This window comes from Microcaecilia unicolor, chromosome 6, assembly GCF_901765095.1.
Source record: "Microcaecilia unicolor chromosome 6, aMicUni1.1, whole genome shotgun sequence".
NCBI lineage: Eukaryota > Metazoa > Chordata > Amphibia > Gymnophiona > Siphonopidae > Microcaecilia > Microcaecilia unicolor.
This window is the reverse complement of record NC_044036.1, coordinates 143,415,765-143,442,242: the sequence shown is the minus strand read 5'-3', so window position 1 is coordinate 143,442,242 and position 26,478 is coordinate 143,415,765. Positions and strand designations below refer to the sequence as shown.

The following is a 26,478-nucleotide window of genomic DNA, read 5'->3' as shown; positions in this document are numbered from 1 at the left end:
CTAACACGTGGTTGTTGCAGTAATTTCATTTTTGGCGCACGTCCGATACACATGTCTGAAAAATATTTTTTATTTTCAGGCGCGCGTTACGGCTGCACACCAAGTGGCGTTTGGAGCGTGTAGGTCATTACCACCCAGATTCTTTACCGCTAGGTCAACGGCCGGCGGTAAGGTCTCAGATCCAAAATGGACGCACGGCAATTTTGATTTTGCTGCACATCCATTTTCAGCAAAAAAGACATTTTTTTTGTAAGTGCGCTGAAAAATAATTCTGCGTGCGCCCAAAACACGCGTCTGTACTACCGCAGTCCATTTTGCAGTGCACCTTAGTAAAAGGACTCCTTAATTCTTCCACAGACCTGATTTAATTCTTTCACTGGGATCAAGTAGCAACAATTTCCAAACATTGGTCTAACCAGGTATTACTCAAATCATTGTCAAGGGGAAAAGACGTCAAACTTTCCACTATTTTCCATTCAGGAAAGTAAACCTGTGAACAGCAAATTATAAAGAAAAGCCTCATTCCAAACTGAACTCCAAATACCCAAACAAAAAAGGCAAAATGTTGATATCCCAGTTAGAAAAGTTATCAGATCCACTGCTTCCTTGTATCTATAAGATTTACAGCTTCAGTATTCCCAGCACTGTTTAAATATGTTTGTAATATGTTGAGATGCTCCTTGTGATCTTGGGCAAGTCACTTAACCCTCCATTGCCTCATGTACAAACTTAGATTGTGAGCCCTCCTGGGACAGAGAAATATCCAGTCTACCTGAATATAACTCACCTTGAGCTACTACTGAAAAAGGTGTGAGCAAAATCTAAATAAATAAATATTATGTGGCAGTTAACTTTTTTACATTATAAAATCTTTCCATGCTGCCTTCCACAGACCTAATGACAGAAATGATGGATCTCACCAGCGATCTGGTTGGCACGCGAATCCCTTTCCTAGATTACAAGACATATGCAGAGCGCATCTTCTTCCCGGGACACCGGGAATCGCCATTGCAGAGGGATCTAGATGTTCCAGAGTGTCGGCGGCAGACTGTGGAGCAGGGCCTGGTGCAGCTTTCAAACCTGCTGAATAGCAAACTTTTCCTCACCAAGGTAAGGAGAGAGAACTTCACCGAGCCATCCTTTCGAATAATGTTGTTCCACACTCTGACATCTGGCTGAGCTCCTGCTTGCACTGACTGATGGAAAGATCAAGACACCTGGGAGCTCCAAAGCCCTTACATAGGCCAGTATTTCTTACGGAAGTGGCTGTAGGCAACTTTTTGAAAAGAAAAGTTCCTTCCTCAGTTACTTTAATAATTTAATTTCAGTTTTATTTGAGATATTTGTAAACCATTTTCACATCAGTATATCAAACAGAGGAGCCAGTTTTCAGAAGGATTTCTCTGGGTAAATGAGAGTTTACCACTGGGAAAAAAAACCCCTTTAAAAACTGCCCTCCCCCTTCTGTGGATAAAGTGGGAGTCAGAGGCTGGGCTGGCATAGCTAGACTGCAGTATGTGCCAAGATTTATCCCTATAATCCACATAAAAATATGCATCAACGCACTAAGAAAGTTTACTAACAGCATATTCCTTTAATAGATAAAAATAGCATAACATTTTTTAAAAATATAAAACCCCCTAAATTGTATAGATTTTTTTGAAGAGAGGTGGAAGAATAGCTGCAACAGGTTTATATGAAATCAACTGTTTCTGATGGCATTCTATAAAACAGACGTGATACATGAGCCCGGGATGCCTATGCATGCAGAGCTCTACTGCACCTTTCTAGAAAGGTGGAGACAATGAATATGCATGAGATAGATTTGCATATAAAAGAGACAGTGCATGCAAATTTATCTCCTGCATATTCCTTGTGAGTATCTTGAAAACCAGACTGGCTTGCTATGTCCTGAGGACTGGGTTGAGAACCCCCTGCTCTATAACTATTCTTGTACAGTTTTTTGTAATGATTAATTTTGTTGGATTTTTTTTTTTACTTTCTCTTGCTGTTCAGTTTATTCATACATTGGAGAGTCAACGAACATTCTCCCCAAGGGACCGGGCATATGTGGCATCCCTCCTTACTGTTTCATTGCATGGAAAGCTGGAATATTTTACGGACATCCTGAAAACCCTCCTGAATGACCTGGTGGAGCAGTATGTGGCTAAAAACCCCAAACTCATGCTGCGGAGGTGAGGACCTTGCGTAGGAACCACTTGCATGTCTGTTTTTATCAGCCGCCTATTTCCTGGCACTTTGGTTCCTAATGTTTCAGCTCTATATGCGGAACATCACAGTACTGAAAACAATTAGGAGAAGGCTTCCGCTCCAATGTAATTAAAAGAAAGGGAGACCACAGAAGACAGAACTTCCTTCCAGCTGTCTTCCGCTCTGTCAGCTGGCCAGGGAGAATGTTTGCTGTGTTCTGTGAAGCTCTTTGAGAGATTGTAAAATGCAGATTTTGCTGCTGGTACATAGGGTTACCATAGGGTCTATAAAATAATGAGTGGAGTTGAACAGGTAGATGTGAAGCGTCTGTTTACGCTTTCCAAAAATAATAGGACTAAGGGGCATGCGATGAAGCTACAATGTAGTAAATTTAAAACGAATCGGAGAAAATCTTTCTTCACTCAACGTGTAATTAAACTCTGAAATTCGTTGCCAGAGAATGTGGTAAAGGCGGTTAGCTTAGCAGAGTTTTAAAAAGGTTTGGACGGCTTCCTAAAGGAAAAGTCCATAGACCGTTAATAAATGGACTTGGGGAAAATCCACTCTTTCTGGGATAAGCAGTATAAAAGGTTTTGTACTTTTTTGGGATCTTGCCAGGTATTTGTGACCTGTACATAAGTATTGCCATACTGGAAAAGGCCAAAGGTCCATCAAGCCCAGCATCCTGTTTCCAACAGTGGCCAATTCAGGTCACAAATACCTGTCAAGATCCCAAAAAAGTACAAAACCTGGATTGGTCACTGTTGGAAACAGGATGCTGGGCTTGATGGACCTTTGGTCTGTCCCAGTGTGGCAATACTTATGTAGTTATACGTCTGGTTTTACCCTGACATGTCCTCTTTTTGAGGACACTGCTGGGCATCTGGGCGGGTTTTGCCACGCTGCCCGTTTGTCCAGATTTCCGGACGAACAGGCGGACCTCAGGGTGTCCTATCCTACCCTCCCCTCCTTTAGCTTATTCTAAATGCCCTGGTGATCTAGTGGCCTCTTCAGGGCAGAAAGACCTGTCTTGCTCCCGGCACCGCTTCAAAATGGCTGCTGAGAGTTCAAGCCGCAGCCTTGCAAGTCTTCCATACTACAATAAGATACAGGAGGGGAGGGGTAGTGAATGGAGTCATGTGGATGGAGGGCGGCTGAAAAATTGGGAAGGGGATATACGTGGAGGGAGAGAGAGGGAATCTGGCTTTCCTTGGGGGGGGTCAAAGTGACAGGGGTCTGGGTGGGGTGTGACAGAGGGCGGGGCAGGGGTGTGACACACTGCAGTTCCCTGTGATTTTGAGCAAGTCATTTAACCCTCCATCGCCTCAGGTACAAACTCAGATTGTGAGCCCTCCAGGGCCAGAAAAATACACATTGTAGCTGAATATACACCACTTCAATGGCTTGCAGGTAGTATATAAGAAGCAAAAAATAAACATTTTAAAACAATTCTGGCCAAAAAATGCAGGTTTACAGAGTTTCTTCCTTGTCCCTTTCAGGACAGAGACTGTGGTGGAGAAGCTGCTGACCAACTGGATGTCCATTTGTCTCTATGCCTTTGTCAGGGTAAGGCTGCATTTACCAAGACCCTGCACTTTCAGCTGTTGCGTTCCCTAGAATAGGGATGTGCTAAATCCACCAAAATCTGCGTTTTCAGGTGTTGCGTTCCCTAAAATAGGGATGTGTTCCATCTACCAAGACCTTGCATTTGCAGGTGTTGCATTCCATGACCAATGCTGGGCAGATTTCTACAGTCTGGATCCTGTAAATGGCAAAATCAGATCAGGATCAAGGCTGGAGTGGGCTTCAATAGTCATTCCAGTAGTTGGGAAGTAGGACTAGTGATGGGCAAACTTCTACAGTCTGTGCCCCAAAATTTGCAGCTAGACACAGAGATTAAATGCACTAATGTTAAATCGTGAAGAAGTGGAACCCGTGCAGAGTGCCAGATTCAACTCTGGCCACCTTGTTGGGCAGCCTGGATGGACCGAGCAGGTCTTTATCTGCTAACATTTACTATGTCTGGCCCCCACTCTCTCTAATATTTTCCTCTCTCCCTTACTAATGATCATTCAGGAACAAGGCTGCTTCCCTTACGGTTATGCTGATGACATCCAGATACTCTGCCATATCTCAGATTCCACCACTTCTGTTTTGACCCTCAGCTCGTCTTCAATATGTCTCTGCCTGGCTTAAAACCAACTATTTTTTCTTAACATGAAGAAATGTGAATCTATTCTTTTTCCCAATCCACGTGTCCCTTCTCTACAATTGCTGGACGTCCTCTCCACTTCAGTGAATCGGTGAAGATCCTGGGTGTCATCTTTGATAACCAACTGACTCAGATCAATGTGATAGTCCACTCATCCTTCTTTGCTTTATACCATGTATGATCAGTTTGCTTCCTTCTTCTATCTCACCTGGTCTACTACTACTACTACTTAACATTTCTAAAGCGCTACTAGGGTTACGCAGCGCTGTACAATTTAACATGGAAGGACAGTCCCTGCTCGAAGAGCTTACAATCTAAAAAGACAAATGTACAGTTAATCAGATAGGTCAGACAGATTAGGGCAACCTATATGTTCGAAAGTCTATCTGCTGCCTCTTATTAGCTATTATCATTACACACCTTAACTATTGCAATTCACTGTATGCTGGACTTCCTCTTCACTTGGTGCTGTGTTCCCTAGAATAGGGAAGCATTCCATCTACCCAGACCCTGCATTTTCAAGTGTTGCGTTTCCTTGCTTAAGGTTGTGTTCCATCTGCCAAGACTTGCATTTTGAGTTGTTGTATTCTCTAGAATAAGGATGTGTTCTATCTACCAAAATACAATATTGGATTTTAGGTTTTTTTTTTGTTCCCCACCCAGAACAGTGAATAATACAGGTTATAAATATATAGGTCAATGTTCAGTCCATGAGTCAGCATTTTTGTAAGCGTCGCCCGCTGTGACTTTTTGTATCCAGATGTTCAGTGCAAGGCTGTACTGGTTCCCAGGGCGTAGCCACGGGTGGGTTTGGACGGGCCCAGGCCCACCCATTTTCCCTCCAGGCCCGCCCATCCGCATTGCTGTCTCTATCCCTTTTGTCCCACGGAGGCAGCGCTTCCTTCCTGCCCTGTCTTCTCCCGAAGCTCCGCTGCATCGGTCCATCCCTGCAAGTGGAATCCTCCTTCGCCGGTCGCGCTGCGTTGCCATGCAATTGCACACGCAGCTACGCTCCTCCCCCTGCCGCATCTATCTGGCCCTCTGTGATGCACTTCCTGTTTAGGGCCGGATGAACGTGGCAGGGGGAGGAGCGAAGCTGCGTGTGCATGGCAGCGCAGCGCAGCGCGACCGCCGAAGGAGGATTCCACTTGCAGGGAGGGACCGATGCAGTGGAGTTTGGGGAGAAGACAGGGCAGGAAGGAAGCGCTGCCTCCGTGGGACAAAAGGGATAGAGACAGCGCGAAGGATGCGGATGGGCGGACCTGGAGGAAAAATGGCTGAGCTGCTGGGACATGGGAGGGAGAGGAGGAAGAGGCTGGAGGGAAGGGAGAGAGTTGCTGGGACATGGGAGGGAGAGGAAGAAGGGACTGGAAGGAAGGGAGAGAGCTACTGGATATGGGAGGGAGAGGAAGAAGTTACTGGAGGGAAGGGAGAGAGCTACTGGATATGGGAGGGAGAGGAAGAAGGGACTGGAGGGAAGGGAGAGAGCTGCTGGGACATGGGAGGGAGAGGAAGAAGGGACTGGAGGGAAGGGAGAGAGCTGCTGGGACATGGGAGGGAGAGGAAGAAGGGACTGGAAGGGAAGGGAGAGAGCTGCTGGACATGGGAGGGAGAGGAAGAAGGGACTGGAGGGAAGGGAGAGAGCTTCTGGGACATGGGAGGGAGAGGAAGAAGGGACTGGAGGGAAGGGAGAGAGCCGCTGGGACATGGGAGGGAGAGGAAGAAGGGACTGGAGGGAAGGGAGAGAGCTGCTGGGACATGGGAGGGAGAGGAAGAAGGGACTGGAAGGGAAGGGAGAGAGCTGCTGGACATGGGAGGGAGAGGAAGAAGGGACTGGAGGGAAGGGAGAGAGCTTCTGGGACATGGGAGGGAGAGGAAGAAGGGACTGGAGGGAAGGGAGAGAGCCGCTGGGACATGGGAGGGAGAGGAAGAAGGGACTGGAGGGAAGGGAGAGAGCTGCTGGGACATGGGAGGGAGAGGAAGAAGGGACTGGAAGGGAAGGGAGAGAGCTGCTGGACATGGGAGGGAGAGGAAGAAGGGACTGGAGGGAAGGGAGAGAGCCGCTGGGACATGGGAAGGAGAGGAAGAAGGGACTGGAGGGAAGGGAGAGAGCCGCTGGGACATGGGAGGGAGAGGAAGAAGGGACTGGAGGGAAGGGAGAGAGCTGCTGGGACATGGGAGGGAGAGGAAGAAGGGACTGGAAGGGAAGGGAGAGAGCTGCTGGACATGGGAGGGAGAGGAAGAAGGGACTGGAGGGAAGGGAGAGAGCTTCTGGGACATGGGAGGGAGAGGAAGAAGGGACTGGAGGGAAGGGAGAGAGCCGCTGGGACATGGGAGGGAGAGGAAGAAGGGACTGGAGGGAAGGGAGAGAGCTGCTGGGACATGGGAGGGAGAGGAAGAAGGGACTGGAAGGGAAGGGAGAGAGCTGCTGGACATGGGAGGGAGAGGAAGAAGGGACTGGAGGGAAGGGAGAGAGCCGCTGGGACATGGGAAGGAGAGGAAGAAGGGACTGGAGGGAAGGGAGAGAGCCGCTGGACATGGGAGGATAGGGAGAGAAAGAGGGGAGATGGATGGAAGGATGCAGAGAGAAAGGGGAGAGACTGGAAGGATGTGGAGAGAGAGAGAGAGAGGGGAGACTGAACAGAAAAGGGTAGAGAGATAGAGACACTAGATGGAAGGATCAGGAGAGAGGGTAGATGGGTGGAAGGATGAGGAGAGAAAGAGGGAAGACACTGGATGGAAGGGTAGGGAGAAAAAGGAGACGCTGGATGCAAAAGAAAGAGGGGAGCTTCTGGATGGAAAGAGGGAGAGGACAGAGTAGGGAAAGACTAGAGAATAAGAGGAAGGGGCATGTGGAGAACAAGGGTGAGGAAAAGATGAAAAGCCATAGGTGGTGAATGGACAGGAAACCCTGGCAAGAGAAAGACGAAGGAAAGCAGAATCTAGAGACTGGGAGCAACACAATGAGAAAAAGTAAATGGCCATACAACAAAGGTAAAGAAAATAATTTTATTTTAATTTAGGATAAAGTAATATGGTACCTGTGTTAATAAAGTTTCAGAGACCAATACTTACTTCCTTAGGTCAGGAGAGGATACCATAACAGCGTTATGCTGACCTGAGGCAGGAGGTTTTGGCCTCTGAAAGCACATTGAAAAGGGTGTTAGGCTTTTAAATAAATTTTCTGAAACCTGATGCACTGAAAAGCAGCACTTTACCCCTATGTGACAAATGCATCTGATTAGTGTGACTAAATTTTGCTGGGGAAGGGGGATAGAGAGAAAATTTTGGGCCCACCCACTTTAGGTTCAGGCCCATCCAAAATTGGCAGTCTGGCTACGCCACTGCTGGTACCTAGACCACAGTGCTAAGGATTCAACACAGTGGCAGCCACTGGTGATATTCAGACCGGTACTCAGATAGTTATCTGGTGGAAGTTAGAGCAGTCTTGTGTATATTCATTTACACAGGATAAGGAGAGGCTGGAGCTAGAGCTGGGTTTGGACAAATGAAGACATTTTGATTTTTGAAAATTTTGTATGTACATATGGTATGGGTGGGGAAATATTTTAAAGGAAATACTTTCCCTGTGAAAATTGGCATAACTTATGTGCATGTTTGCAGCACAAGTTAAGTTCAGCAGCCTGTTACAAAATTATCCTCACAATATCTTCCCTAGAACAATTGTATCTTCTTTTGAATGGGTAGGAAGAAAGAAGCAGTGAGTCCAGAGAACAGCATAAATTACAAAGTACCCCGAGCTTTGCTCTTTGGGAGTCTAGGATTGCTATGCTGGGAATACAGAAAGAAGGGAATATTAATGTGTGAAGAATAAGGAATTCATTCTGAGGACCGTTTTCAAGCTGTTGGCATCAAGAGAAAGACCTCACTTACTTTTTCCCTACATTTGCACCAATTTTCAGTCAAATGATGTGGGTAAAATATTTGCTTACATAAATTGCTTTCAGAATCCCTGTACCCAATTTTTTCTAAGGTGTCGAGGGCCTGCTTGGGATGCCATCTGTTCAGGACTCTGCTTAGCCTCCTCACACCTCTGCCGTAGATCTCGGCAGTTGACTATTTTAGTCTAGTTGGACGGAGACTTCTCACTTTATTTATTAAAGTTCTTTATATGCTATGACCTCACTTCTGTGTTTACTCCTTTCCAGGACTCAGCAGGGGAACATCTCTATATGCTATTCCGAGGAATCAAGCATCAGGTGGATAAAGGGCCAGTTGACGGGGTAACCGGAAAAGCCAAATACACCTTGAATGATAATCGGCTGCTCCGAGACGATGTGGAGTACAGGACTCTGGTGAGAACCATTGCAGGAACTAATTTTTGGTTTAAATCTCTTTTTCGGGATTTCCGGGGAGCATATTTATCTGATCCAAACCTATTGGAGCAGTCATTTCCAGCCATTCACACTGTCATATTCGATCAATGTGCAGTCATTCTTGCAAAATGACCAGCTGAAAATCAGGGCAGGTCAGAGACCCAGGTATATGGCTCCTTCATTTGCAGCTCTTGAAATTTTCTCTTTTGATTCCTCCTTGCCGAAATACAGTAAAACCTCACTTATAAAATACTATCACCCCCCTCCAGAACTGCAGCACCCCTCTACCTTTGCTGGCAGGGATGCCAAGGCCTTGCCAGCCAAATAAATACAATTCTGCCACTCCCCTCCTCCTCGTGCTGCTTCCTTCCTGCTCTGAGTTTGTTGGGTCTTCTCGGACATACTCAGAGCAGGAAGGAAGCAGCGTGAGGAGAAGGAGAGCAGCAGGACTGTATTTAGTTGTCTGGCAGGGCCCCGGCATGCCCGCCAGCAAAGATATGGTTAGCGCATGGGGGAGGAGGGATAGAGGAATACATTGCCCTCCCCTGGGCACCCTCAAAATTGCAAGCCTGGCTACTCTACAGGTACAGCAAAATATGAAGGGAGTGTGGTACTCACAAATCACCAAATTATCAATAATCCTTACCAAACTTAACACTCATGTATATTACCCAGATTAAATCAAGGAGCAAAAAGCCTCAGCAAACCCTAACCATTTTCACATTCAGTGAATTATGGGCTTAGTTGCAATCACTGCCATAAAAAACCTCCATTGATCAATTACTACAATTTAAATCAAGTTCTAAACAATTTAAATTTTGCAAATAAAGCACTTAGCTTGAAAACAAGCACTTAACTTGCACAAATGCCCCTCTTCAAGAAAATCCGCTACTGGTAAGCATACAATTGTGCATGCAAGATTATAGAATTAGGGAGCTGGGCCGTAGGCATGTAGCTAGTTTGCCTATGCCTTAATCCTACCTCTTCTTCTGCATCCCAACTGGACATGTTAATGTCAGCTAAAACTCCAGCAGTGTGTGCTTAAAGCCATGCCCAGCCAGCGCCAGCTCACATGTCAACCTTCTGACCTCACTGTGAAAAGCTCTTCCAAATATGTCTTGCCAGTATATATACAGTAATAAGACCGCTGCTCATGCACAAAAGAGATAACGGATGTCTGTGTGAATAAGTTGCCCTCTTTCTGGTCCTCCTGGGATGTTACATGAGCTAGAAGCAGCTGGTATCTTATTAACAGCCAGTGCCCTTTGACTTCTCCTGTTTTATCTCTCAGGGTGTTTTCTAGATGAAACCAGAGCTGACATAGCTGTCGCTCAGTTCTTCCAGCAGGCTCTCAGCAGTGGCCACAGGGGGTAGGGCTAGTGCTTGCCTCATTAAACAGTCAGATTTGCTTGAGGCTAACATGAAAAAGGAAGGAGCAGAAGTCAGATGTTGAGCAATCCTCTGCTGTTAATGTATTATAAGATAGCCATGGTCTGAACAACCAGATTGGATCACAAGCTCATGATCAGTCGACATTTTAGGATATATTTGTGTGTGTGCATGTGTTAATATTTATTTATTTACAAGGTTTATAACCCACATTATATCACATGCGTAAATGCACTTGGATGCTATTCTATAACCTCTGCCTAAGTGTTCTCATGTGTAACTGCAAAGGGGGTGTTTCCATGGGAGGGGCATGGTCAGACCATGGGTTGGCCATGGAAGGGGCATGGTTGGATCATGGGTTGGGCATGGGAGGAGCATAGGTATGGGAAGGGCATGGGTGGATCATGGGTTGGGTATTTGAGGGGCATGGGTGAATCATGGGTTGGGCATTTGAGGGGCATGGTCAGACCATGGGTTGGCCATGGAAGGCGCATGGTCAGATCATGGGTTGGGCATGGGAGGAGCATAGGTATGGGAAGGGCATGGGTGGATCATGGGTTGGGTATTTGAGGGGCATGGGTGAATCATGGGTGGGGCATTTGAGGGGCATGGTCAGACCATAGGTTGGCCATGGAAGGGGCATGGTCAGATCATGGGTTGGGTATGGGAGGGGCATGGTCAGATCATGGGAGGGGTATGGATGGATCATGGGTTGAGCATCGGAGGGGCATAGATATGGGAAGGGCATGGGTGGATCATGGGTTGGGTGAGGGGCATGGGCAGACCATGGGTTGGGCATGGGAGAGATATAGGTATGGGAGGGGCATGGGCGGATCATGGGTTGTTTCCACTATTTAGCACACGCTTTATAGAACACTCACATTTATACACGCAACTGCTGCATTTAGTTATGACCATTTACACCAGCCATAGACAATGGCATAAGTGGTCACGTCTACATTTAGGCACATTACTATGTACTTACGCTAGTATTTTTTTAACAGATCTGGCGTGCAATCGTGCGTTATAGAATAGTAGCTGAGCGCCTACGTGTTAGGTGCCTAAGTTGTAGCGCCCGTTATTGAATTGACCCAAATTGTTTTATTGATTCTGAGTTCCGTTTCAGTCTTGATTTGATGTGGAGGGATTCATTTTCTCTTTCAGAATCCAGTTCTACATGTTTGTTAGCTGCTTATCCATTCCATACAGGTTATGCATTCCGGTTCATTTTTTATGCAGACACTGAACGCTATAACTCAAACCACAAGCGGAGGGGGTGGAGCGGAGGAAGCCCAGGGTGTGCCTGTGAAAGTGCTTGACTGTGACACCATCACACAGGTTAAAGAGAAAGTTCTAGACCACATCTATAAAGGAACTCTGTATTGTCACCGACCGGATCCGGACACCCTTGACCTTGGTGAGCACATAGGAATAGTTCCAAAATGTAAAGCAGAGGTGGAGGGACCTGTCTGAACCTAGTACAGGGGGAATCATAGGATTAGCAGTTGCTTGAAGAAACAAAGTAGGGTCTAAGATACAGAAATTTAATTATAATTTATCAACTACCTGCAAAGAGTTGCAAAGTTAAAATGTCAGAAAATTATATGCTCATTTCTAAAGGTGTAAGCAGCTTGGTAAGCCAGGACCTTGGGTTTCATTTATATTTTAAGGTGCCGTGGTAACCAGTTGGATGTCTGAGTTCATTCATTAAAATGAATTTATATTTCTGTTTGAAGGAACAGCATCACAAATAACCTTCACTCAGCTTACAATATGGAGGACATTTTAGAGTCATTGACACATGGAAGAAGAAGCATTTACATGTTCAAATCTCATTCATGTGAAAATGGCAATTTCAGAATATTACTATTTTCAGATGAGGAATATACAGGTCAATTTTCAGCCTGCCCCCTTGAAATCTCTACAGCATGGTATGGGAGTTTTGGGTACATCCCGGTCGATATTCAGTGCTATTTAACCAATCAGGAATGGCTCCTGGCTAAGTGCTAATATTCAGCATGAGATATAACTGGCTAGCCATGATATTCAGCGCTTCGCCAAAGAAGACCGCCTCAGTAGCTGTCCTATCTTTGGCCGCTATAAACTTAAACCAGCCAGCGCTGAATATAATATCAATTGGCTGGTTAAGTTTTAAGCTGGCCAAAAGAAAAGGATATTCAATGCCGGTCACCAGAAATGACTTGGCATTGAATATTTGGGCACAGCGCCGATTATGGGCAGGGGTGGCCTAGGATAATCTGCTGCCCGAGGCAGAGATGAGATGCTGCCCTGCCCCTGGCTGGCCACCCACAGTGTAGCATCTCTCTCTTTCCCTCCTCAACCCTCTTCCCTGCATTTACCTTATTTTTTCTCTTCTAAAAGGCGGCAGCGATTCCCAAAGGCTGCCCTGCCACGGTGCCACCAGCTCCAACCTGTTCGCTCTACTGCCTCCAGCCTCTGAGGAAACAGGAAATTATGTCAAGAGGCGGGCCACAGTAGGGAGAAGAGGCCAGTTCCGGTGGCAGGGCAGCCTATGGGAATCACTGCCACTGCCACTGCTGCCTTTTGGAAAAAAAATAAGGTAAATGTGGGGAAGAGGGTTGAGGAGGGAAGGGGACAGTGCCACCTCCATGGAGAGTGCCGCCAGAGGCCTTGGTAGGCTTAATGGTAGGGCCGCCACTGATTGCAGGACTTAGTCAGCCTTCCTCCTTCAGTCGGATTGAAAATGTATAATATATTCACCATCTTAGAATGAAAATACGCAGATATGGAAACAAATTTCACTGTTGGGTTTTGCACCAGCTGAGAAGCACACAGAGATTTTAGAACAGTGTTCATTATGGCCAGGGCTTTACACGAAGGATTAACATCCACCCCGCCCCATTTTTTAACTCCACTCCAATATATATATATATTTTAATTGCGGCTTCACTAGTTAATTAGCGGCTCTGATACATATAGGTGTGTAAAATGACCCCACTACCAGTTGAAATGATGGCACTTTTGCATGGACGATGAAAACTTGCCAGATTCACGTTTAAAGTACTGGCATGACAACATTGACACTACCAAGTAGATGCTGCACTTTTTGTGCAAATACATGTGTATTCTGGTAGGTCCTTATATGTATTAAGCTTCGCGTTCAGCAGAGCCTTTTGTAATACAGCATAATCCTCGATTCTAATCAGAACGGCCTACGTAAAATGGGCCTTCATTGTCTCCTCCTCAGAATTAAGGTTACATCATAATGTGCATTAGTATCAAAACTGGAACCTTCATTACTTCAAAAAGGAACCCTAAATGGCAAATATTACAGCTCTTTTTTTTGTAAATTTCGAAAATATGAATAAAACTCTCTTCTTCGGTACCAACGACACTCATTCAGTTTGGGGCCCTTTTCCTACGATGTGGTAGGCCTAACAGTGCGCACTTATTTTTTGCCATAGGAGGTGTGTCTGGGGGTGGAGAGTAGGCATGCCTGCACTAATTGGATAGTGTGGGCACATTACCATGCGCTACCTGATTAGCGAGAGAGTAGCACAGGAGCCAGTAGGTGCCAGTAAGGGCTTCCAGTGGTAATGACAAACACAGAAGAAAGTAGACCTCCGCAATGGAAAATCCAAGAGAAGGGGCACAGTGAAGGCGGAAAAATAGATGATGCCAATAAAACTTCTACTGGACTCAAGAAAAGTTCACACCAAAGAGTTTATTATTCAAAAAAGTGGACACGAATCGTGTTTCGGCCACTCTGGCCTGCCTCAGGAGTCCCTGTATGGCACAGTGCTGTTGATTCTTTGGAAAAAGTCTTCTCCAAATGTTGGGGTTTGCTAACAAGACCTGGAAAGTATTGAACCAAAGAAACCTTTCAGCCTATGCTTTTCGAGCAGTGATGTTCGTATCAGTATAAAGGAGCTGAAAGGTTTCTTTGGTTCAATACTTTCCAGGTCTTGTTAGCAAACCCCAACATTTGGAGAAGACTTTTCCCAAAGAATCAAGAGCACTGTGCCATACAGGGACTCCTGAGACAGGCCAGAGTGGCCGAAACACGATTCGTGTCAAGTCCATTTTTTTGAATAATAAACTCTTGCTGTGAACTTTTCTTGAGTCCAGTAGAAGTTTGATTGGCATCATCTATTTTGTCACCTTCGCTGTGCCCTTCTCCCAGTGGTAATGGTCATGCACTAATGGGGAAATTAGCATATGGCCATTAAAAAAAAATGAACACAGACATTTTACTGCTGCACTAAAAGTGGCCGCAGCGCATGGTAAACCCACACACTGACAGCAGGCGTCGGCCACTTTTTAACACAGCTTACTATAAAGACCCCTTTGACTTTAAATTCTTTCAAAATATATTATCTTCCTAAATCAAAGGAAAAATTTGAAAGGCACATGTTAGCTTGTTATTAATAATTAGTCAGTCCTTTTTATTGACCTAACAGTGGAGCTGTCAAGAGTTTGATATTAGTAATGAGGAAGGTTCCGTTTATCTTACATTATATGCACAATCCAGGTCAGCCAAGAATGCCAAAACGGTCCCATTAGCTTGTCAGAAAGCTCAGTATTAATCATAAGGATAGTCCTGCTTACCTGTGTTTCCCATTAAGGACTGGTACATTGTCTAGCATCAGATTAATCCCACATGCTATTCCTACTAGGCTGCCAGGACGATCTATTCCAGTGACTGATTCTGTACACATGTCTTTCTGGAGCAGGCATCCCATATGTCATCATAAAACCTTTGAAAAGAAGAAACGTAACAGTCTCAATCCACTGGTGGGCTAAGGGTGGGATATTTTGAAGCTGGTTTGATTTAATGGTGCACCTGGAATTAATACTATAAAATCAATCATGACGCTGTTGTAAAATGCCCCTTTTCTTTGTAGAGTGGAGGTCAGGGCTGGCCGGTCATCTGATCCTCTCCGATGAAGATCTGACCTCTGTTGTTCAGGGAAGCTGGAAGCGAGTGAATACCCTACAACATTACAAGGTCAGGAAGAGGCCATGTCTGCTCCCCCAATCTTCATGTTTTCCCTTCGGCCCCAGCACAAATTTCTTCACATCTGTTGTCCCTGGATTATTCCGAGCTGGCACATTACCCATGTCCCACTCTCTACCTAAGTGTAATTGCGGGCAGTGGAGTTTCCATTGGGCCTGTTAATCAGTGTTGGTGGCTGGACACTGCTCTGGGTTTCGTTTCCCATTCAGTGACACATCTACCAACAAATCTGCTAGTAACTTCCCCCTCCCCCTAAAGGAGCCATACTCAGTTTTCAGCTGGTAATGCAGAGCTTCATTGGCTTTTAAGAGCAAAACAAGGCCATATCATCTTGAGGCATTGTGACCCAATGTAGATGGTATTTAGAGCAATATTGTGGTATAAAATAGTGATTTGGAAATGCTCGGATGGAGAGTAATTATCATAACTTTGCTTGCGTTCAGGTTCCTGATGGAGCAGCGGTGGCTCTGGTTGCACGCCTAACCAAACACATTCACCCGGAGAATCACGATTACATCCCAGGAGAGAGTGAGTAAGATACTAATTTAGGAATGGGCATTTGGCTGCCCGCTGAGAAAGAGGTGGTGGGAATTCCTTATGCAGGAGACAAAATGATATTAGCATTGAACTCCTGACATACCAATGGCTGCAGAACCTAAGCAGTCAGGAGCAGGATATGGCCTTAAGGGACAGGGACGATTTTTAACTTACAATTTCCAGACCATGGAAGATTGAAAGAGAGACCGCAGGCCTTTGATACCATGCTCTGCCACCTCTGGGAGTCTCGTACGCAGCTCATTTCTATATGAGGCTAGAAGAGGGACATTGCTCTGTTTGCAAAGGCTCTAGTACAGGGGTAGGGCAACCTTTATACACAGAATGTCAGTACTATCCCTAATGGGACACACACAGAAAATTAACAAATGTGCCATATCATTCACTGCCAACAAAAATCAATGTGATGACTGAATGAACATAAATTATTGCCCGTCACTGTACACTTCTGTATTTCCAAAGAGTTGCTAACACTGTCAAATAAGTCATGTCCTGCTGTATCCGTCAGCAGTTGCATTGACAATAAACTCTGGTTAATGATGTTATGTGGAGGCCATATTTCCTGTAGTCTCGCAGGCTGCATAAAATTCAATGGCAGGCTGCAGGTTGCCCATCCCATCTCTATGGGCTGTGTAGTCATGTGGAAAGAAATGGGAAGGAATATGGTCTCTCAAGAGTTTTGAAGATAGCTCTGTCTGGGATTGGGTTCTCCTGTTATCCTTTAAAGGGCTTCAGAGAAAGGAGAACGTCTGTATATGTTAATGAAGACACCACTACATTTTGCAGAAACTCCAATGCTGGAGGATGCAGATGAGGGTGGAATAAAACTTTGGCATCTGGTGAAACCAACTGAAGAGCCAGAACTCCCAAAGCACAGACGAGGAAGCTTACGAGACAGGGAGCGGGCCAAAGCTATACCAGAAATCTACCTAACGCGTCTCCTATCCATGAAGGTAAAAAGCTGAGGTCCAGACTCTGTTGCTAAATGCCTAAAATGATGATTTTTATGTTGTTTTCTAAGCACCCCTGAATTCCTCTAAATGAGTCAAGACTGTTTTGGCCATCTCACATGGCAGTCTCTTCAGTTTTCTCTGCGCCATTCAGGTTATCCTTTGTCCCTTGCAGTCATTTCCCCTGCATTCAGTGCACTCCCTTCGCCCACTGTGTCTCTACCTTGGTTTTCTCATGAGGTGAATTTTGTTTGGACCCAGTCTGCTGCGTCAATCCCTTTTCCAACTTCCCTTCATTTCCTTCTTTCATGACCTTGCTCCCTCTATCCATTCACAGGGCACCTTGCAGAAATTTGTGGATGACCTTTTCCAGGTGATCCTCAGCACCAGCCGGCCTGTTCCTCTGGCTGTCAAGTATTTCTTTGATCTATTAGACGAACAAGCAGTACATCATGGGATCTCAGACTCCGAGACGATCCATATCTGGAAAACAAACAGGTGTGCAGCCAAAAGATTGCATAATCGAATTGCAAGTGTATGAATGAGGGCAATGAGATAAAAGCCTCCCTGATGAGCTGATTTACAAGCTGTACTCCTTGTACACTCATTGGATACAGTGAAATGAAAGTAACTTCTTCAATCAAAGTTGAGACTTCCTTGATGTTACTACTAGTGGGACCTAGTGAGAGAAGTGGGTACCATGTGCTGTTTCTGTGTTTCTAAACTTTGCCATGAAGTTCTACCAATACACTTCACTTAATCTTGATACTTCTGGGCTACTCTTATGTGGCGTCCAAAGCTATGCATGATTCATTGAGTTGGTGTCCAACAGGGGCAAGGTACAAAACACCAAATTGATTTCATTGGGCACCTGAGCCCACCCTAAGGCCCGGTGCATTAATCTACCGAATAACTTAGTCACTGGCAGCCTTAGGGGAGGGTCAGAAGCCTCAAATTTTGCAGCAATTTTTTTGTGTTACCACATGGAAACATACATTCATTCATTCACGTGCATCATTTATCAAAGGGACCTGTATATTAATAACACATATTAACAGTGTTACCACATGCTCAAAGCTTTTGCAACAGAGTGCCTATATTTGCATTTTAAAATTCAACTAATTCCCCCCAAAGAATATTCAAAGATGCACGATACGATGCTGGTGGCTTAATATTAACTACAAGTATTTTCCTTTTGGACATGAACTGACAGTCCTGTGGGTACAAAGTATGAAGCCAGTATCAATTTTGTCCTTTCTAATAAGAGGAGGTGGTACATGCATCTGAGCTAATTGCTAATAGATTAGGGATCCTTTTAAGGTGTGTTAATGGATTTAGGACACGCTAACAATTAGTGTGTGCTAAATGCCATGCAGTCCATTATATTCCCATGGGCATCTTAGCATTTAGCGTGTGATAAATCTGTTAGTGCACCCTTGAGCAGTAAAGAACATTTCAGTGCAGTAACTGCAGAGGGCATGTTTGACACATCGCCAACAGTTACCGCATAGCTTTTGCACTTATCGCATGTTATTATTTGCTGTTAAAGCCCAGTGAGTGTGAAAATTTACCGCTCTTTAGTAAGCAGGGCCTTTGGACATGCAACATTAGCAAGGAAACCAGTGGTTATGTTCTGTGGCTTTGGAGTTAGTGGACTAGAAATTGAAATCAATAAAGATATAGAAATGCTCTGAGTAAAATCATTAAAACGAAGTCTGGAAGGGTCCCCAAATGACTTTCACCCCTGGTTCCAAAATGCCTAAGGCTGCCACTGCCTCATAGCTAAGTACAGAATGGTAAAATTCCACGGTCATCCCTTCACTGTTCCCTCTATGTTGAGCGGGAGTCTTCCAACTGCATTTCTGCCAGAGGGGGGCGGTGCTTCAATATTGTGTTTTCAATCGCTAGGGACAAGCAGGTTCCCTGTGCCTCATTATTGAATATGTGCTAGTGAAACAGCACCCCCCACTGGCAGTACTATATGTGGGGGACTCCCATTCAGCTTAGAGGGAACAGTGCTTCCCTTTATTACTTTAGATTCATCTTCACTGTTCTTCACTTTCATACTCTGACCTCTGTTTGTTTCCTTACAGTCTGCCACTACGATTCTGGATCAACATTATCAAAAACCCCCAGTTTATTTTTGATGTTCAGACGTCGGATAATGTGGATGCTGTGCTGTCAGTCATAGCTCAGACCTTCATGGACTCCTGCACCATTGCTGACCACAAACTTGGGCGGGTGAGACCTGGAAATAGGAGACGGGGGCATTGATGGGTCTCGTTCAGGGTTTCCACGAACAATGCTCTGAACTATGGGAGTTTGGGAATAGTCATGTAAGAAACTATGGGGTCCTTTTACTAAGCCACGGTAAAAAGTGGCTTGCGGTAGTGTAGGTGCAGGTTTTGGGTGCGCGCAGAATTTTCAGCGCGCTTGTAAAAAAAAGCCCTTTTTTCCCCCTGAAAATGGACGTACGGCAAAATCAAAACTTCTGTGCATCCATTTTGGGTCTCTGACCTTATCGCCAGCCATAGACCTAACGGTAAAGAATTTGTGCAGTAATGACCTAGGCACGTCAGATGCCACTTGGCGTGCATAACAGACGCGTGCCAAAAATGAAATTACCGCAAGAGCCACATGGTAGTTGGGTGCTAAGTTCATTTTGGTGCGCGTTGGGCACGCGTAGACGCTTATGCAGCTTAGTAAAAGGAGCCCTATAATATCCTCCTGGAATTGGTGCGATTCGATGTGGTGCGGGATCTGTTTCAAATGAGTACAATTCTGTAAGGGGGCACTTTTATTTAGGTGTTTATTCTACAGATGGATGTAGGGCACCTACTTTCCTTTATAGAATAGTAGCTGGTTTAGGTGTTCGGGCCTAAATGCCAGAGATACTTTATTGTAAACCACCTAGGGCAGGCCATATGGTGGTGTATAAGCAGAAATAAATATGTTCATAACCTCATTCATTTCAAGTATTTATATACCGCTTAGACCTAAGCCGATTGCAGTTTAATTTTACAGGTAGTGTAGGTGGAGGACTCCTACAGAGCTTAGAGGGAACAGTGCTGGACAGTTAACAGAAAAGCATGCATTTGAGACGCATTCCCATGTGGCAGGGGCAGTCACTTCCTGTTTCATAATTGTCTCTCATTGCGCTGCGCAGGACTCTCCGATAAACAAGCTGCTGTATGCCAGAGACATTCCACGCTACAAGCAAATGGTGGAGAGGTAAGGTGGGTGATCTTTGAGTACTGGGCAAGGTGTGGGGATGAGCGGGAATAGGTAGGAGAGTAATAGACCTGTGCATTTTAATGTCTTTAAACATTTTTTTTTTGAGGTACTATGCGGACATTCGTCAGACTATCTCCGCCAGTGACCAGGAAATGAATTCAGCACTAGCAGAGCTGTCCAGGGTATGTCATTGGTGTTTTCTGATATGTCCATTCTGGGCTAGATTCAGTAATTGGAGCCCCAAATTTATGCACCAGAAATATCCGTTGCTAACATTGTGCTGCGGCAGCTAAGAAAGCGCACAGAATGTTAAGTATTATTAGGAAAGGGATGGAAAACAAACACGAGGATGTTATAATGCCGTTGTATCGCTCCATGGTGTGACCGCACCTCGAGTATTGTGTCCAATTCTGGTCGAATGTGTGTGTTGCCTGAGTTAGCTCTGCCTCTGTCTCTGTGTGCTGGCTGCTTCCAGCGTGGCTCTAATTACTCCACTATACTGCACCTGTGTGTGTTGAGCCTCTCTGTGCTTCAGTATGCTTTCTGCCTGAGTCCTGTAGCTGTGACATCATCAGTCAAGCCCTTGATAAGGAAGTGGTGTTCTTCCATTCAGGGCCTTTGCAAACACCAAAGGCCCAGGTCAGTGTTGGTGCAGTGTGCACCTCTGCCTTGTCTTGCTTCATAGGTTATGTTCCTAGTTTGTATTCCTTGGTTGTTTGTATCTGGAATCCTATTCTGTTGGTTTCCTTTCCTTCCTGCCTGTGTAACCCTGAACCCCTTGTGCAGTTAGCACTGCAGCCCTGTTTCTGTCTAGGTGCCTATGGGCACTTCTGAATCCTGGCTGCTGTTGGTTTCCTTTCCCTCTTGTCTGTGAACCTTGAACCCCTTGTGCAGTTAGCACTTCTACCTTGCTTTTTGTCTGGGTGCCTGTGGGCACTGCTGTATCCTGGTTCCCTGTTTCCTTGGGCTTCTGCCCCACCCTGGTTAGTCAAGCTTGTCTTATAGTCCTTCTCCCTGTATAGTATCTGTATTTCCTCTGTTGGGGGTGGTTGGCATCAGCTGTAGTACCTCTCCTGCTTGTGTCTGCCCTGCTTGCTTTCAGTTTCCTTCCAGTCCGGTCTGTTTGGAAATCCTGTATCCTGATTCCTATCCTGAACCCTGTTGTGGTCTGGCTTGTTTGGTGTTCCTGCCTGCTAGTTCCAGTACCAGTTTCCCTCCAAGTCCTGCCGGCTGCCTGCACCTGGGGGCTCAACCCCCGGGGAACGGCGGCTATGTGTAGGTGAAGCCTAGGTCCAGTCCCATGTGTTCCAGTCCGGTGCGTACCAGTCCGGTGTGTTCCAGTCCAGGGTGTTCCAGCCCAGTGCGTACCAGTCCAGTGGGTTCCAGTCCGGTGTGTGCTAGCCCAGTGTTGGTTGGTGGATTTTGCCTACTGCTGCTGACGTTCCTCGTCAGCAGCCCAAGGGCTCATGATTGCTCCAGAGTCCGTGCCCGCGTGCTCCGAACCTGAGCACCTGACACAAAAAAGATATAAAGGAATTAGAGAAGGTGCAGAGAAGGGCGACGAAAATCATAAAGGGAATGGAACAACTTCCCTATGAGGAAAGGCTGAAAAGGTTAGGGCTCTTCAGCTTGGAGAAAAGGCGGCTGAGGGGTGATATGATAGAAGTCTACAAGATAATGAGCGGAGTAGAGCGGACAGATGTGAAGCATTTGTTTACACTTTCAAACAACAACACAACCAGGGGACACAAGATGAAGCTAGAATATGGTAGATTTAAAACAAATAGGAGAAAGTTTTTCTTTACTCAGCGTGTAGTTAGACTCTGGAACTCGTTGCCAGAGAATGTAGTGACAACAGCTGGCCTTACGGAATTTAAAGGGGGTTTGGACAGATTCCTGAGGGAAAAGTCCATTGAATATTATTTAAATTTTTTTTTTTTTTTTTTTTGGGGGGGGGGGGGGGGGGGGTTGCCAGGTTCTTGAAGCCTGGATTGGCCGCTGTTGGAGACAGGATGCTGGGCTTGATGGACCCTTGGTCTTTTCCCAGTATGGCGGTGCTTATGTACTTATGCTTATGTAAACTAGTATCCTATTCTGGTAACTCCAAGCAGAGAGCCCTTGAAAGCACATTAGTTTATCTAATCTAATACATAATTTATATACCACTCCTATCCCAACAGAAGGTTCCAGGTGGTTTACTAATGCAAAAGCACAGCAAAATGTTTTTAAAAACAGCAAAAATAAGTCATGAAAATAAAAGCAGAAAATCATCCATAAAATTTGTCAAATAAAAATGTTTTTTAAAGCTTTTTCCTTAATCGCGTATAATCTAATTAATCGAATTGGACCAGGTAAATCGTTCCACCTAGAGATGGCTTGAAAAGAAAACATAGAACCAAGCTGTCAGCTGAATCTTGAACCACATATCCTTGAAACCTGGATATTTCAATTGTAAACTCTTATGAATTCAAACAGAATTGTAGAAACAATTAGAAAACAGTTGGATTATGGGTTCAGATGTCTTCCCATATATTACCTGAAAAATTAAGCATACAGCCTTAAAGGTAATTCGTGCATGAACACACAGAGGAAGTATAATTCTGTCAAGTGCCTAGAAACACCGTCATACTTTCTTAATCGAAATATCAGCCTTATGGCAATGTTCTGCAAAAGTTGTCATTTGGCTAACTGCTCAGACCAACACATAACAAATTATGGAATCCTTTTACTAAGGTGCGTTGAAGAATGGCCTGCGATAGTGTGGACGCATGTTTTGGGCATGTGCAAAATAATTTTTCAGCGCACCTGTAAAAAAAAAAAAGCCTTTTTAAAATTTTTGCCGAAAATGGGCGTTTGGCAAAAATGAAAATTGCTGTGCGTCCATTTTGGGTATGAGTCCTTACCACCAGCCATTGACCTAGGGTAAAAACTCACACGGTAATGACCTACAAGCATCAAATTCCACTTGATGTGCGTCCAAAAATAAAAATTATTTTTCAGACGCACATACCGGATGCGTGCCAAAAATGAAATTACCGCAAGAGCCATGCAGAAGCCTGGCAGTAACTCCATTTTGGTGTGCATTGGGCGAGCGTAGACGCTTACGCGGCTTAGTAAAAGGGCCCCTACAATAGTCCATAAGGTTCTGTCCCTGTCTGTCCCTTTGAGCCCTGATGTAGCCTGCCCCCTACAGGGAGATGCTTCCATAGCAGATCCTCCTGTATCGTTTCTTTCCTACCGAGGACCACAAGGACTTAGCAAGAAGTCATTCAGTATCACCTCTGTCAGTAGTCATTTATGTTGTTTGTATGTGTTTATGGATTGTTTACATTTTCCTTTCCTATCAATTATGGCGTTCCTTTTTAATTTAATTTTTAATTTATATTATACTGTAAACCGCTCAGGTCACTCCCATGGGCAGTATATCAAATTTTTAATAAACTTGGAAACCTGCTGAAGTAAGAAGCAAAGCTGTTAGTGAGACGTTCTAAAACTGAAATGGGAAGTTGACGATAGGCCTTAACCTGTCAATCCTTTTCTTGTTCCAGAATTACTCAGGTGAACTCAACTCCCTGGTAGCTCTCCATGAACTGTACAAGTACATCAATAAGTACTACGACCAGGTGTGTGCACTCTTAAGGACATCTTTTTCAGACTGTAGGTTGAAACTTAAATAATTTGTAACTCTTTCATCTACCTCTTATTATGGCTTGTTGTTACAGATCTAAGGTAAGCTTGGTGGCTAATGAACCCTGTATTTAATTCTTCCACTAGGGTTTTGCACAAGCAAGAAATGTTTGGTTAGTTTTTTTCACACATTTTTCCTGATTTTTTTTTGGGGGGGGGAGGGAGGTGTTAACCTTCTACATTTGTTTTAATGGGGAAGTTTAGTGTGCTAAATTGATTTAACATGCACCAGCAGATGAATTAAGGTGTGCTGTAACAAGCAGGGTTGAGGGCTGGCCAAGGGCCTTCACAGAAACAGCTAAACAAGGTGTACAAATAAACAGAAAGCTATTTATTACTTCAACTCAGATTGAAGTAGTACCTCTACTGCATGCAAATTTATCTCATGCATATTCATTGTGGATATCCTGAAAACCTGACTGGCTGCGGGGTCCCCCAGGACAGGTTTGGGAACCACTGCTTTACAGGATATTTTGACAATAAAGTCTCTTGTAAGTCAGTGGAAAGTCTTACTAGGACTGGCTTCTTGCCAGGACCCAAACACAGCAGCTTTAAAACAGTCAAACACAAAACCAGGCCTAGCACCAACCTGGACACACAAGATCAGGATTCTCAGGGTAAGTCAAGGAAAAGAACTTCTTACCTTAACAGTCTTCTGTTATCTTACACACAGATGGTGGAGGCCTAGGCTGGAGGGCTCTTTCTGGACTTCCCTGCTTTGTTTCTACACTGATTTTTTATCTGCCCTGGTTGAATTCTGCCCCCTCTACTGTGCACTGGAGAACTTGGCCTCTTAATTGGCCCTGTGAGGGAGTTTCTTTAAGAAGGACCAGCAGTCTCCTATTCACTCCATCTCATTATCCTGCTGTACAATGTAGTGGCTTGCTTGTAATGTTTGGATGGTAGAAAATGATCATAGCAGTCTGTCAGCACAAAATCTGATTTCATGGTTCGGATCTCATTCCAGATTATCACAGCATTGGAAGAAGACTCAACAGCCCAGAAGATGCAGCTTGGGTACCGACTCCAGCAGATTGCAGCTGCCGTAGAGAACAAAGTCACGGATTTGTGATCAAGATAGGTCAAGTTGTAACCTACTGGACAGACACAGATAGTGCTGGTCAGCAGATTTTTATCAGAATTGCACACCATGTCAGGTTGCTCTTCTGAAGTGGGCATCCTGAGGAGCTAACTCATGAAATGGTTGGCTGACATAATGGCAGAGTGAGAGCTCAAGTTGATGGCAAAAGGCCAAGTGTAAACATCCTTTAGTTAAAATTAAGAAACATATTTTTTTACAATGTTTTTCCTTTTTTAAAGTGAACTTTCATAAAGGAATTTTTTTTTCCTATAAAATGCTGGACCGAGACAAGCCTGACCATTTTTGACAAATCAGGCTGCTTCTTTCTACAGATGTTTAACAGATGTGCCAAGTCTATAGTGCATTTCAAGAATATGATTTCTTCAAAGAGCTGAAGCCCTCATGAGAGCAGCATTGTCCACAGATCCTAGGAAGGCGCAGACCTGGGTATTCTTTAGGTTACAGCAGGTAGGACCCCGGTCTGTTTGACTGGCCTAACGACATCCCTTCATGCACAGCCTTTCTCTGGAGGCCTTAAGGATGATCAGATCCAGCTCTGTCACTGATGGAGTAGAAGTTATCGTACTGGTAATGCCAGTGTTGCTAGAGATGTCCTGGCAGCTAGTGTGAATGGACCCTGAGAGAAGAAAAATGGTCTCCGAAGATAGATGTCACTTTAAAGGATCAACTCTGTGAACATATTCCATGTTTTCATAAACTGTAGTCAACCCCAAGGGTTTTAGCCAGGCCTGTGTGGTTTCCTGCACATTCCCATGTCATTATGCAGCCGAGTCCTCTCTCTGCAATACATTTCACATGCGCTTTTGTTGACTCTTGCAGAAGTGGAGCAAGAAAACTGGGGAGTTTTTCTTTTCAGTTCAGAATTTTGGTGTTTTTACTTTTTTTTTTTTTAGTCCTTATGAATTGTAATTAAAAAAAAAGTTCACCCCCCCCCCCCCAAGGTAACTCAGTTCTCAGAAACATCCCCTCTCCCACCTCAGATAAGGCATTATACCCGAACATTATACACTCCTTCTAGGCCCCTTTTCCTCTCCTCAGCCCACGAGATCCAGGCCCTCAGACACAGAAACATGCTGGAATAGCTAAGACTCACCTTTGAATTACCTCTCTGTCTATGGGCTAGATTATTGTTGTGGAGTTTTCCTCCGGCTGGACTGTATTACTCTTCCAACGCCACACTGTACGCTCAAGAAACAGATTTATAATTATGATCTTTCTACCCTGCCTCCCAGCTCTGCAGTCAGAATACGGTTTCCTGCATTTCCTGTGGCACCGAAGCAGGATTGAGACCCATTTGCTGCTCTGAACTGGACATGTAAATATGATAGTGACAAGCAAAAGAAGTATTTAATTACTAAAGAGTTTTAAGTTATTTCTGAAGACAGCACTTTGTTTTCACAGACGTCCCTAACTGACGGTCTTAGAGTTGTAATCCCTGTGCTACGCACCCCCCCTTCCTTTTCTTTCTAAATGAACCTTGCCCCACCATAAGTGATCTGTTTGGAATTTCTAGGTTGCTGTCTTTCTTAACAAATTAGAATTCACGATCACTTTAATATAATAAAACTTGAAAACAAGGCAGGCTTTTATGACATAGTGTAAGTGTTTGTAGATCATGATCGGAAAGGTACGAATCTATTAGTGAGACCAGAGGTACTCGTTCCATTGCCGTTTCAGATATATCTGTAAATAGTGGTTCTCTAGAAGCTAAATGTTTTTAATTAAAGATGATTCTAATGCAGGTTATTCAATAAACTTTACAAAGCCAGCTGCATTTGCTTGAATGCTTTTATTTCTTCAGA

At 44.8% G+C, this 26,478-nt stretch overlaps 1 protein-coding gene across 3 annotated transcripts in view; it reads left to right on the top strand.

Annotated features, from left to right (window-relative positions):
• Positions 1–25,578, top strand: part of PLXNB1 (plexin B1) — a 188,082-nt gene extending 162,504 nt beyond the window's left edge. For all 3 annotated transcript variants that reach the window (XM_030205759.1, XM_030205761.1, XM_030205760.1), the window contains exons 25-38: positions 893–1,110; positions 2,017–2,195; positions 3,711–3,777; positions 8,593–8,739; positions 11,389–11,566; positions 15,036–15,139; positions 15,592–15,676; positions 16,490–16,656; positions 16,991–17,151; positions 18,747–18,894; positions 19,820–19,884; positions 19,994–20,069; positions 23,436–23,510; positions 24,542–25,578. In XM_030205759.1, coding sequence (XP_030061619.1) covers positions 893–1,110; positions 2,017–2,195; positions 3,711–3,777; positions 8,593–8,739; positions 11,389–11,566; positions 15,036–15,139; positions 15,592–15,676; positions 16,490–16,656; positions 16,991–17,151; positions 18,747–18,894; positions 19,820–19,884; positions 19,994–20,069; positions 23,436–23,510; positions 24,542–24,646 — 1,775 coding nt within the window. In that variant the 3' untranslated portion in view covers positions 24,647–25,578. The remainder of the gene's footprint in view (positions 1–892; positions 1,111–2,016; positions 2,196–3,710; positions 3,778–8,592; positions 8,740–11,388; positions 11,567–15,035; positions 15,140–15,591; positions 15,677–16,489; positions 16,657–16,990; positions 17,152–18,746; positions 18,895–19,819; positions 19,885–19,993; positions 20,070–23,435; positions 23,511–24,541) is intronic.
• The last annotated feature ends 900 nt before the right edge of the window (positions 25,579–26,478 follow it).